Source organism: Sturnira hondurensis, unplaced genomic scaffold (genome assembly GCF_014824575.4).
Source record: "Sturnira hondurensis isolate 20B ecotype Veracruz unplaced genomic scaffold, ASM1482457v3 Scaffold0003796, whole genome shotgun sequence".
Taxonomy (NCBI): Eukaryota; Metazoa; Chordata; class Mammalia; order Chiroptera; family Phyllostomidae; genus Sturnira; species Sturnira hondurensis.
This window is the reverse complement of record NW_028076427.1, coordinates 2,560,387-2,574,544: the sequence shown is the minus strand read 5'-3', so window position 1 is coordinate 2,574,544 and position 14,158 is coordinate 2,560,387. Positions and strand designations below refer to the sequence as shown.

Sequence of the window (14,158 nt, the reverse complement as noted above, 5' to 3'; positions counted from 1 at the left end):
AAATTGTGTCACTGCCTGTCAATTTGGGTTATATTATGAAAAATTATATTGTGAAAAATTATATTATGAAAAATTTTCCATGTAACATATATATATTGACAATGAAAAAATGACAAGGTTATTGAATCCAAATACTTTGTAATCCAGAGAGGATGCAGACCTGTAAATGAGGAATTAGAGTTCACTGGAATATTAGATATATATATATATATAGTGGTCTTTAATTATATGTAAAGAAATATAATTAGATTTCTGTAATAAGGCACATTTAAATTCTTCATAATCTTAAGCATAGACTTTCTCATGGCAATTTTCTTATTAGACCATAATTCTCTGAGGGCAGGTACCATACCTTTTAAAATTTTTTTATTTATTTATCTTTAGAGGGGAAGGGAAGGAGAGGGAGAGAATATCAATGTGTGGTTGCCTCTCACATGGCCCCCACTGGGAACCTCGCCTGCAAGCCAGGCATGAGCCCTGACTGGGAATCAAACCGCGATCCTCGGGTTCGCAGGCCTGCACTCAATCCACTGAGCCACACTAGCCAGGGCCAGGTACCATATCTTATTTGTGTTTCCCTCTAAACAAATACCACAAATGTAGAAAACATGGGAGACAGCATAGTCACTAGGTTGCCATTTTTGGTGGCACTGCCAAACTGGTTGCAGTCACTATAGATTTACAGGTTTATCACACTGATACCCAGCAGATGACAGGAAAGTCTCTTGGGGGTGGTATATGTTTTCTAATTCCTATGAATGTGCCATGAACTCCCTTGCTATTCTTAGGACAGAATTCATTATTCCATCTATTTAACTTCATATTATTTATTTATGCTTCTCTGTGTATGTTCATGTATGTATGTGTTTATTTACATTCTACTTCTAGAATCAACAAGCTGGGATCTGGAAGTGATTTTGAAGCTTATTTTCAGAGACTTGGAATTGCTTCTGGCAGAGCCCGTTACACTAAGAATAGGGTAAGCCATTATTCTGGGGGGAATACATGGTACTTCCATCTACATTCCTTTGGTTAAGAAGCCTATCATCTAGTTGTTTGGAACAGGCACAGGTGGACATTTCAGGGACAGAATGCACGTCCTTTTGTAGATGGACTAGACAGTAGTTTGGGTTCTCTAGTGACTTTCCAGTGCCAGCGTTATTCAGTGAAGTGGTAGTTGACAGAGCACTGTCAGAGAAGCTTAGCTGACATTAGCTGGTATCAGAATCAAGTAGTTCACATTTTTTTCCTGACACAGGTTTTGTTGGGAAATCTTTCTCTTAGGCTTGAATGTACTTTTCCTGGAAAAACATGTAGGTGGAGAACATGTTTTGGTTACGGGGAATGCTAGGCTAAAATTCTTTATTGTTAAGTACTTGGATACGCCAACATATACCATGTTTACTTGCCTATGTTATGTCATAAGCCAAAGTGAGATTTGTCATGGATTTTAATACTGGATTGGCCAAAAGGTTTCTTTGGTTTTCTCTGAAAGATGGCTCTAGTAGTGCTTAGTGGACTTGAACTTCATTTGAAACAACTTTATTAGATTGTACTGTGACAGCTGTCATATCAGTGTGTGTTTAAAAAACCATCAAAATTGGTGAATTTTTGTGTAGCCATGTTGATAATGAAGATGGAAAAAAGTATGAAACATTTTTGGCATGTTATGCTATACTGTTTCAAGAAAGGTAAAAACAACTGAAATGCATAAAACAATTTGTGCAGTATATGGAGAAGGTGCCGTGATTGATCGAACCTGTCAAAAGTGGCTTGCAAAGTTTCATGCTGGAGGTTTCTCCCTGGACGATGCTCCACATTCAGATAGACCAGTTGAAGTTGTAGCAATTACATCAAGACATTAATTGAGAACAGTCATTGTTATATCATTCGGGAGATAGCCTACATACTCAAATATCCAGATTGATAAAATTATTGCTGAAGATGAAAAATGTGTCTTTTATGGAAAACAAAAACATACGGACTTTTTAGCCAATGCAATAATTTTCAAATCATTGCAATATACCAATATCTTGCTTGTATAGAATATGTGTACATAGCCTTTGCAAACTTGACCAGCTGAATACAACTCAGAATCAAGCAAGCTGAATACAACTCAGAATCAAGCAAAAACAGCTCTAGAATAAGCCAAAATAAATGCATATGTTTGTATATTAATACTCATCACACTTAATACAAAAATACTGCACATTACCTCTTCCAATGACTGTTCACTTTTATACTCGGTCACCATTCTGAATGAAGTTATCTAGTTTCTAAGAATGTAGATCAAAAATAATACTTGACAGAAGGAGAGAGACTAATAAGAGGATTCCTTTTAGTGATAATAAAAGCAGTGAGGACAGCAATGTAAAAATAGGTAAAAACTAAAAATAGATCTAAGAAGTCAAAAAACAAATTTTTTAGATTTTATTTATTTATTTTTTAGAGAGAGGGGAAGGGAAGGTGGGAGAGAGGGAGGAGCATCAGTGTTTGAGATACATCCATCTGCTGTCTCTTGAGCGCCCCCCAGTGGGGAACCTGGCCTGCAACCCAGACATGTGCCCTGACTGGGGATCAAACCAGCAACCTTACAACCTGCGCTCGATCCACTGAGACACACCAGCCAGGGAAAAGTCCAGAAACATTTCTATAGGAAACCAGCATGTGATCATTTATGTTTTTATAATGGTAGTACTTAATGTTGTAATACCAGTTAAATAGCATTTGGTTATGCACTGTTTGGGGAGACAGGGAAGGTGCTGAAATACATAGTCTTTCAGCTATATAGACACCTAGCTTCCCAGAACCTTTCATTCTCAGCCAATTGACAGATAATTTTAAATTGTGCTGCTCTGCAACTGGAGTATGAACTCAATTTCAATTATTAGAAACACAATGAGAATTTTCAAGAAGCAGTATTTTGAAAGATTACATGAATTATAAAATGAAAGGTAACATTTTAAATCACTGAACATTTGGTGGTAGTGTTTTAGTTAATTAGTTTTACATTTTTTCTTTATTGTGATAAAATTTAGGATTCCATATGGTTGTATTTTTTCTGTAATCATTTTATGATTACATAAAATATTGTAATTCAAATATGTAATGTTTGTCTGCCCTTGGTTTTCCCCCCTACCCCCACCTTTTCTTTAGAAAACAGATAAATACAGCAGCTACCCATTATACCATACAATTTATGAGACGTTTGAATTGGTAGAAAATTTTTATGACCCCACGTTTAAAAAACAGCTTTCTGTGGCTCAGTTACGAGGGGCACTGGTTTATGAACTTGCAGACTCTCAAATCATTCCTTTCAATATTCAAGACTATGCAAAAGCTTTGAAAAGCTATGCGACGAGTATCTACAACTTATCCAAGAAACATGACCAACTATTGAAAGATCATGGAGTATCATTTGGTAAGAAATGACTGAGCAGGTATTTTATAATCTTTAAGTTAGAGGTTTAACATATTTCCTCTCATCATCAGTGCATACTATTTGATCCTAGAATTTATCCCTGCCTCACTTATTAGTGCTGGCTTCTAGAAAAAAAACTTTTAACATCAACTGAACACTGTAATTTAATTTGGTATTTGTAGGATGAATCCATTCTGCTTAGTGCTACAACTATTGTATTTTCCCTTTATTTCTGCCTTTAAAATATTTTTACTGTTATAAGAAGACTATAAAATGCAATACACTATAACACAAATATTGGAAAGTAGAGAATATCACTCATTCTACTACATAACAATAATTATTATTATTACTTATGTATCTCTCTTAATGTTTGTCTACATGGCAGTGTTTTTACATAGTTTTTTACATAGCTTTCCTTGCACATGTTGGCCATTTTGTGGTTATTATTCTACAAAACGTGGATGAACTGTTGTGTAGTGTACTTGCATTGAGCATTGAGTCTGGTTCCAGTGCTGGCTCTAATATTTATTCACTGTGTGAACTTGGGAAAGTTACTTAACCCCTCTATGTGTCAGTTGTTTTATGAGCAAAATGGTAAAAAGAATAGAAGACGTTTCCAAGATCGCTGTGAAGATTCAGTTGGTGGACACATAGAAACAATGGTGACTGACACTTGGTGCTCATAACTGTTACCTATTATGTTTTGTGGCAACCATTTTATTATCCTAAGAGTGTATGTTCTTAGTATATACCACAAATATCAAATACATACTGAACGTCTATTGTATACCAACTACTGTTTTATTTTCTGGAACATATAAGGATGTTTAAGATAGTCCCTGTCCCCAGAGAGTTTCAGCTCCCATGTGGGAAGAAGACAACCAAGTGCAAGGGACGAGTTGTTATAAAGATACACACAGAGGAAGTACTAGAGGGGCACAAAGTCAACAATGATACTGGAATATTATTATGTAAGAATTAGTAATCTTCAGAAAGTTGTAAGCAGCAGGTTCTAAGATCTAGAAATACAATGAAGCAAAGAATCAGAAAATTGTGTTTAGATTGATATGATAAGGAAAACGGAGAGGCAAAAAAAAAAATGGACATAGCAGGGCCTGCAGCAAGATCGATATTCATAGTTCCATGGCTCTCCAGCATCCAGTTCTCTTTCTAAATGCCCCGATTTCCTTTTGGTGAATTGCAATTTTATCAATTTGTGTAAGTCAGGGTCTAGTTCAGAGAGAAACCACACAGTTACAGTGACAGACTCTTTATACAAGGTTAATTGATTTACCTGCCTGTTTACCTTAATGCCTCTCTCTCCTATTTCCAAACACTCCATTTCTCTTGGTGATGTTCCATCAACATTAAACATTTTTTATGTCTTTTCCATCTTAAAAACAGTTCCTCTCCTGATGTACCCCAATTCCTTCACGATCAAAATTTTTCATTTACTGCCAGGAAAAAAAAGCAGTCCCTTAAATGTTTTAATGAAGGAATGAAAGAATGACAAATGGATGGATGCAAATCTACACTTCCGTGTCACAAAATCCCGGGGATATATTTCAGTTCTTATCTATCTTGATTTCTATTCATTTGAAATTTAAAATTCCTTCTGAGAGAAACATCAATGTGTGGTTGCCTCTTGTGCACCCCCTACTGGGGACCTGGCCTGCCACCCAGGCATGTGCCCTGCCTGGGGATGGAACTGGTGACACTTTGGTTCGCAAACCAGTGCTCAAGCTGCTGAGCTACACCAACTGGGGATGTATCTCCTAAACTCTTGAAAGTTATTTTCTTAAGAATCAATTTAGCCATTTTGTATTGGATACATTACAATATTTTAAAACAATTTCCATGGTTCTGCAGGAAGGCTCAGTAGCAAAATGGTTTCAGTATTATTCAGTCACATCAACCTGGAATGGGAGGGCAGAAAAGTGAACCCCTGAAATATGAAGCACTTGTGTTTACTCATTTCCCTTCTGCTTTTCTATTTTTGAAAGATTCCTTATTTTCTGCTGTGAAAAACTTCTCAGAGGCTGCTTCTGATTTCCATAGAAGACTTATAGAAGTTGATGTTAATAAGTAAGTTTCAAATGCAGTAAGTTTCAAATGTGAAGCCTTCCTGTTTTAAAATGATAAAGTAATCTGGATATATTCATAAGCATCCAACCCTAAATCACTGCTACTCAAATTATGGTCTGCAAACTGGGAACACCAGCCTCATCCTTATTTAATATTATTTTAAAATACAGATCCATGGTAAGAGTTATAAATTTGTTTCTTGTTCTCAAAGTCCCATTGCAGTGAGAATCATGAATGACCAACTGATGCTCCTGGAAAGAGCATTCATTGATCCCCTTGGCCTTCCAGGAAGGAAGTTCTACAGGTAAGGAAGCAACAGGTATTCCACTCAAGGACACCACAAACCTCACCAAAGCTAACATACTCAAAGTCTGCTTTAAACAACTGCCATCGATGAGCGGAAGGTAAATATGTATACTGAGAGGAACGTGAATAAGCTTATGCATAACAGTATAATTTGTTATGTCAGAAAAATTAATTTCATATTGTTTATTGCTTTGTTGCAGATTTAAATTATAAATGAGTTAGAAATAACTGTAACAAAAATCTCAAAGTCATAGATTCTCAAAGGGGATCTCACAGCTCATGTGGTTCTATTTTCTACATAAATCTTTTCTAAAGGATTTCAGATATAGGCAAACCTCACTTTATTGAGCTTTACACATATTGCCTTTTTTACAAATGGAAGGCAAAACCCTCCACCAACAAAAAGATTGTGAAGCTCGCTTTATGGCAAACCTCGCTTTACTGCAAACTCGATTTACTGCAAACCTCACTTTACTACACATCTCACTTTACTGCAGTGGTCTGGAACTGAACCGGCAGTACCTCCAAGGTATGCCTGTATGTAGTTATCTAGCCTCTGTTTGAATCTTTCAGTGATGGGACACTTAAGGAAACATCCTCTTAAGGAAGTCTGTTCCATTTTAGTAATTTAGTTCCATTTAGTAATGCAAAAAGATTTCTTCATAAAAATCTATTTCCTATCATTTTTCCCTTTGATTCCTTTTGCTGTCCAAAATCAGTAGCATCAATCTAGATCTATTTCCATTTAACATTTTATATTTTTGAAGATGGCGCTCATGTTTCCCCTAGAGGAACAGCCTCCTTTTCTATCTAGACCTCCATCCATGTCACAGTTTCTTGGCAGCGTTCTTTTGGGTGGTCTCCAGTTTTTCAAGGTATCTCTTAAACTGTGGTTCCTCGGTAGAAATTAGAAAGGTCCTATCATTTATAATCAGAACAATTTGTGTTCTAGTTCACCTACACATGTGTAATTCAGAACAAGTCACTTCCAGAATGTTTTCATCTGAATTAAGATAGTGAAAACTGCTGTTTTACAAGGCTGTTTATCATTAAGTAACTTGCATTAAAGATAGTTCTATAGGTTGCCTTTCTTATAAATATTAGGGATTGGCATTAACATTTAACTAATTATAAACACAGGACTTTCAAGCCTTGCGCTGCCTCATACTAAGTATAAACTGGGCAGATTATTTCTTGAAGTCTCAGGTTGCCCAGATGTAATTGGAGTTTATAACTGCTTTCACCCCATAGCTTGTAGATTTAAGGTATGCAGAAGATGTAGCTTAGGGAGAGATATACCCAGTAAATGGCTGCTATTTTTATAAAATCATAAGTACTATGCACATAAATATTTTATATTAGTGGAATAACCATTAATTAAGTGTTTACAATATATCATTTTAATCCTCTCTTGCCTGGTATTAGTCTATCTTTAGATATGTATTTTTTATTTATAAGCAAAAATCTCTTTGTCAATAAATTCAGATTCTGTAGAAGCAAATAGAATAAAAAGGTACAGTACTCCTTCAGGATACTCTTATAATCCACATGCAAATATTTCTGCTATTTTCTTCAGAGAAAATCAGTGTTAAGAATTTAGTATGAAATTTTAAATGCATTTAACCATGTATATACTGCCTATAAGAGACTCACTTCAGAAGTAAGGACACCCACGGACTGAAATTGAGGGGATGGAAAAAGATATACCAGGGAAAACAGACTAACTGCACTTATATGAAACAAGGCAGACCTCAAGCCAAAAATAAGAGACAGAGAAGGGCATTATATAATGATAAAAGAATCAATACACCAAGAAGATATAACAACCATAAATACATGTGCACTCAATGTAGGAACACGTAAATATACAAATCAGGTATTAACAGACCTAGGTGAAGAAAGAGACAGCATCGCTATAATACTGGGGGACTTCGAGACCATAGTTACATGAATGGGTAGATCATCTAGACAAATTCAGTAGGAAAACATTAGCCTTAAATGATACAATAGGCCAGATGGACTTACAAGATAGATATAAAACATTTTACCCCAAATCAATGGAAAACACATTTTTCTCAGGTGCACATAAAACATTCTCGAGGCTCATATATGAGTCCACAAAACAAGGTTAACAGATTTAAGAAGACTGAAATCATATCAAGCAAATTTCCCAATCAGAATAGTATGAAACTAGAAATCAATTACAAGAGAAAACTGGAAAATTCAAATATGTGGAGATTAAAAAACATGCTACTGAACTAATAGGTCAATGTAGAAATCAAAAGACAAATAAAAATATACTTTGAGACAAATTCAAAGCATACCAATCTTCTCAAACTCCTTCACAATGTAGACAATGAGGAAGAAATTTCAAGTTTATTTTATGAGTAGTCTAGCATTACCCTGACACCAAAACCAGATAAGGGTACCAGAAGAAAACAAAATTACAGGACCTGATCCTAATAAACATAGGCAGAAAAGTCCCCATTAAAATATTAGCAGGCTATAATCACGATCAAGTGGGATTTATTCCAGGTATGCAAAGATGGCTAACCATATGCAGATCAATATGTAGACCATATCAACAAAATGAAGGATAAATATTGTATCTCAGTGGATTCAGAAAAAGCATTTGGCAAAATTCAAAATCTATTTATCATTTAAAAAACTCTCAACAAAGTGAGTATAGAAGGAACGTACCTCAACATAATAAAGGCCATATATGACAAGCCTGCTACCATAATACTGAATGGTACTGAACACTGAAAAGCCGAAAGCTTTTCAGGAATAAGACAAGGATGGCCACTTTAACCACTTTTGTTCAACATACAACAGGAGACCCTAAAGACTCTACCAAAACCTGTTAGAACTAATAAATAAATTCAGTGGCATTTGCAGGGTAAAAAAAATCAATATACACAAACAATTGTGCTTCTGTATATTAACAAACTATCAGAGAGATAAATGAAGAAAACAACTCTATAATTGCAATAAATAGAATAAATGCCAGGAATAAATTTAACAGAGGAAGTAAAAGACCTGAACACTGAAAGCTATAAAGCATTGGTGAAAGAAACTGAAGATGACAAAAAGAAACAGAAAGATAGTTCATGCTCATGGACTGAAATAATTTAACGTTGTTACAACATCCACATTATAAAATGTATAATGTATAACTTATAAAATCAATGCAATCTTTATCAAAATCTCAATGGCACTTTTCAGCAAGATAAAACAAAAAATGCTAAATTCGTATGGTACCACAAAAGACCCTGAATAGCTAAAGCAATCCTGAGAAAAAAGAACTAAGACAGATGTGTCATTCTGATAGCAAACTATACTACAATGGAATAGCAATCGAAACAGTATGGCACTGGCAGAAAACAGATCAAAAAAATCAATGGAATGAAAATGAGATCCAGAAATAAACCCACATGTATATGGAGAAATAATTTATGACAAAGGTACCAGGATATACAGTGGAGAAAGGGAAGTATCTTCAATCATTGGTCCTGGAAAAACTGTATGACCAGATGCAGAAGAATGAAACTAGAACACTATCCTCTTATGCCATACTGAAAAAATTAACTCAAAATTGATTAACGACTTGAATGTAAGGCCTGAAAACAAAATATACAGAAAAAATATAGGTGCTCAGCTTCTGGACATAAGTCTGCAATGTTTTTGTGGATTTGATTCCACTAACAAAGGAAACAGCAAAACTCAACAAATGGGACTACCCCAAACTAAAAGGCTTCTGCACAGCAAAGTGTCAACAAAACAGAAAGGTAACCAACAAATGGGAAAGGATATTTCCTAATGATACTTTGATAAAGGGTCAATACCCAGACTATTTAGAGAACTTATGAAACTCAACAACAACTACAGAATGATCTGATTGGAAACATCACCCTGGCCAAAGGTTTACTTAGTTGGAGCATCGTCCTGTACAACAAAAGGCTGCAGGTTCGATTGCCAGTGGGGCAAGTATGGTAGGCAACTGGCCGATGTTTCTCTCTCTCTCTCCCCCCACACTGTCCCCCTCCTCCCATCCCTTCCTCCTTTCCTCTCTAATTATTAGGAAAATGGTATCAAAACAACGGTGACATGTTACCTCTTACCTCTGAAAGACAAATGACAGTGTTAGAGAGGATGTGGGGAAAAGGGCCCCTTAGTATGCTGTTGGTGGAACTGTAAATTCGTGAAGCCACTAAGGAACAGAATATGAAGGCATCTTAAAAAATTAAAAATATAACTACCCAGCAATTCCGCTTCTAGGTATTGATGTGAAGCAAACATCACTAATTTAAACAGATTACATTACCCCTATGTAATTGCAGCATTATTTACAATAGCCAAGATATGGAAACAACCTCTGTCTGTCAATAGATAAAGAAAATTTGATCTATGTGTGTAGAGATAAAGATATAGATACACACAATGGAATATTATCCAGACATGAAAAGAATGAAATCTTGCCATTTGCAACAGCATGGATGGACACTGAGGGCCCTATGGTAAGTAAAACACATCAGAGATAATACCATATGATCTCACTTGTATGTGGAATTCAAAAACAAAACAAAAAACAAGTTTACAGATGTAGAGAGCAGACTGGTGGTTGTCAGAGGCATGGGGTGGGGGTCCGTGAAATGGGTGAAGGTGATCAAAAGTTACAAGCCCTCAGTTACAAAATAAAGCCTGGGAACATAATGTACAGCATGAGAACTGCAGTCAATGCTACTGTATTGCCTGTATTTGAAAGCTGCTAAGATAGTCAATCTTCAAAGTCCTCATTACAAGGAAAAAATTTGTGTAATTGCACATGGTGACAGATGTTAACTAGACTTTGTGTGGTGATCATTAGGTAATATACATAGATATTGAATCATTATGATGTATACCTGAAACTAACAATGTTGTATTTCAATCATACCTCAATAATAAAAAAGTAATTTAAAAATAACAGTTCATATTGCTATTTTTATGTTTCTGTCTGCAGTGGTGTGAAAACATTTTTTTTCTTGCTGATTATAAGGATTATTAATTAAATATGTATTACATACTCTCATTTTTCCCAGTTACTCCTTTGAGAAATGTAGCTAACAGCTAATCCCAGATAGGCAGAATTTTTCATTTGGTTAAAAAAAATTCATTTTGTTTTTTTCTACATCTAACAACATAGATCAAATCAAAACAAGCTTGTGTATTTTTTAAAAATGTGAGATTAAAAACTTTCAGCATATGTACTGGATCAATGCTATTTTCAAGGTCTGTTATTTCACAAACTTCAAGAAATAATAGAATATATTACCAGATTTATAGTGCAGTAAAATTCTTCTATCATTTAGAACTGATAAATATTGGATTAAAAGTTGAGTAATCCAGTGTGTACACATATGTATCCTACAGGCATATATATGTGTGTGTATGTATGTGTGTGTATATATATATATACACACACACACACACACACACAATCATAAAATCAGTGTTGAGATTGGTGGTAACTGAACCAGGAAAATTTGTAAATATTTTAAATAAAATGTTTTACTGTGGAATATATTTAAACCATTCATCTTAAAATTCAGAAGCATAAATGTGTTATAGAGTAAAAAGCATGCTTGAAATTAATTTCTGCAAACTTATCTGAATTGTGCATAATACATTGAAACTATCATAACAATCCCCATAAGTAATATTTCCTTCACTGAGCACATTTTACACATTTTAATACACCTTTTATCACTTTTTCTCTAAGGAAATTTCCATACATTAATTGCTCTGCAAAATAAGGGTGTGTCCCAAAGATGTCTATTTTATAATGCCCAGAACATGAACATGTTTAGTAACAACAAAGAGAAATTAAGGTAGCACATAGAATTCAGGTTGCTAATCAGGTGATCTTATGCCAGGAAAGTTTACCCAGATTTTCAGGGTAGGCACAATCATGCAACCACAAGAGTCCTTAAAAGTGAGAGAGGAAGAACAGCAAGCTAGATGTCACCATGTGAAGAGGACTCACTGTGACCTGCTGTTGCTGGTTTTGCAGATGGGAGATTGCAGGAGGCCTGTAAAAGCTAGGAAACTATAAAGAAGTGGATTCTCCTCTAAACTTCAACAAAATATGGCCCTGCTGATACTTGATTCCAGCCCAGTGAGAGCCAGTCAGTTCTTAACTCACAGAACTGTAAGACAATAAAATTGTGTTAAGCCCCTAAATTTGTGGTAAATTGTTACAAGAACAATAGAAAACTAACACACTCTGTAGAGTATTAAATAAAGCATACTTTTCTTGTAAACAGAAGTGAAAATGTGTATAGAAAAGTCTTTAAAAGCTGCAAAGCATTTTATTATGAAAATACAAAAGCATTTTCATTATGTCCTGAGGGGAAAGTTGAGGAAAAAGATTCTAGTGTAAATGTAGACTGTACACTACAGTCTGCTACAGTTCTTGATACCTCTTGAATTTCAGAAATGTTCATTGTAAAGGTGATGCATTTCCATGATACAGTTGCAACCTTGAGAACTAGACCAGAGTTTGTACTGTATGGGGCCAGGATAGTTTGTGGGGTCTATCACTCATGAAAGGGTATTTGAATTGGTTAAACAGTGTCCATTGTCAGATTATCTCTTTTAGCTAGCTTCCTGCTTTATTACAATTTATGTATAGTGGGTATGCAATATTATATATCGGGTTGTCTCTGTGGATGTCCAAGCGGTTAGACAACTTATGTACAGAACTTAAGAGAACCCAGTAACCTCCCAACTATATAGCTTGGCAACATGATGGTTCATGAGACATGTCTTAGCAAATGCAAATTGTGAGTTCCTTTCTTTGCTTAAAATTATACTGTTACATAAGTATCTGAAATTGATTATATACGTCATTTTGGAGTAACGAAAGTGAATACCAAGAGACAAAGAATACTTAATAAGATGTGCTCTAACAAAAGGTAATATGTTTAAACAAAGGCATATAAGATATATGTAGACTCTTAGCTCAACCTTTTTTTTCCCCCAATAGGCACATCATCTTTGCTCCAAGTAGGCACAACAAATATGCTGGCGAATCATTTCCCGGGATCTATGATGCTCTGTTCGACATTGAAAATAAAGCAGACCCACGTTCGGCCTGGAGAGAAGTAAAGAAACATGTTTCCATTGCAGCGTTTACCATTCAGGCAGCAGCCGGGACACTGAGGGAAGTGGCGTAGTCAGGCCTCAGCCAGTGGGGCCATTCATCAGAAGTCTGGAAGTCTGAGGATAAAAATCCATCTTCATGTTTTGATTTCAGAGTTCCACCTTGTTCATCTGAAAAGTTTTTTTAGCTCTTTAAAAAATGTGTAAGTTTATCACCAAAGTGTTAATCTAATAAAATAAAACAAAAAACTCCAGTCATATGTCAGGTTAAACTGAAAATTCCCTAACGTGAAGTATGGCAAGGAACGTGCTCTCAGACATTGCTGGAAGAAATATAAAATGGTTTAACCACTTTGGAAAGCAGTTTGGCAGTTTCTTATACAGTTAAACATATACTTACTCTATGACTTCAAAATTCCACTTTTAAGTATTTGCTAAAGAACAGGTGGCAAACACAAGGCCTGCAGGCCAAATCCGGCCTCCACCTTGTTTTATCCACCCAGCACCTTGTTTCTACCCAGAGGCAGTGCCGAGCTTAACTGTTAAGGAGTAGTTACATGTATACAGTCTTAAAATTACATTCAGCCCTTTGAAGGCAACCATGAGGCTGATGTGGCCCCTGGTGAAAATGAATTTGACACTTCTGTAAGAGAAGCAAAATATGATCACAAAAAGACTCTTGTATGTATGTTCCTAGTGCCTTAAAGAGGATGAATTCAAAGGATGAATGGGTAAAATATGGTATATCCACAATGCAGTACTACTTATCAATACAAATGAAATAACTGCCAATACATGTAACATTATTGGCAGGTGTTGTTGAGGAAAAGAGGCCAGACACAAAAGAATACCTAGCATATCATTCTATTTATATGAAGAAGAGGCAAAACTAATCTGTAGTGTTAGAAATCAATTGAGTCAGTGATTCCCTGGAGCAAGGGGCAGGGGGGAAATTGGCTGCAAAGAAGCGTAAGGACACTTTCTGGGATGATGGGACTTTTCTGTATTGTGATGTGAGTCATGGTTACACAACTGTATACATTTGTCAAACCTCGTCAAACTGTAAACTTAAAATGTGTGAAATTATACCTCAATAAGTATGATTACATCCCTGTCACCTCAAAAGAGAGAAAAGAAAGTCTGGCAGGGAATCCAGTAATAGCACACCTCTTGTGAAATCACCATGAAGTACAAATCATA

At 35.6% G+C, this 14,158-nt stretch overlaps 1 protein-coding gene across 2 annotated transcripts in view; it reads left to right on the top strand.

The window, feature by feature from the left end:
• Positions 1-13,152, top strand: part of LOC118984699 (N-acetylated-alpha-linked acidic dipeptidase 2) — a 38,111-nt gene extending 24,959 nt beyond the window's left edge. For both annotated transcript variants that reach the window (XM_037042804.1, XM_037042802.1), the window contains 5 exons: positions 889-979; positions 3,157-3,421; positions 5,428-5,509; positions 5,721-5,813; positions 12,843-13,152. In XM_037042804.1, the coding sequence (XP_036898699.1) occupies positions 889-979; positions 3,157-3,421; positions 5,428-5,509; positions 5,721-5,813; positions 12,843-13,032 (721 nt within the window). In that variant the 3' untranslated portion in view covers positions 13,033-13,152. The remainder of the gene's footprint in view (positions 1-888; positions 980-3,156; positions 3,422-5,427; positions 5,510-5,720; positions 5,814-12,842) is intronic.
• The last annotated feature ends 1,006 nt before the right edge of the window (positions 13,153-14,158 follow it).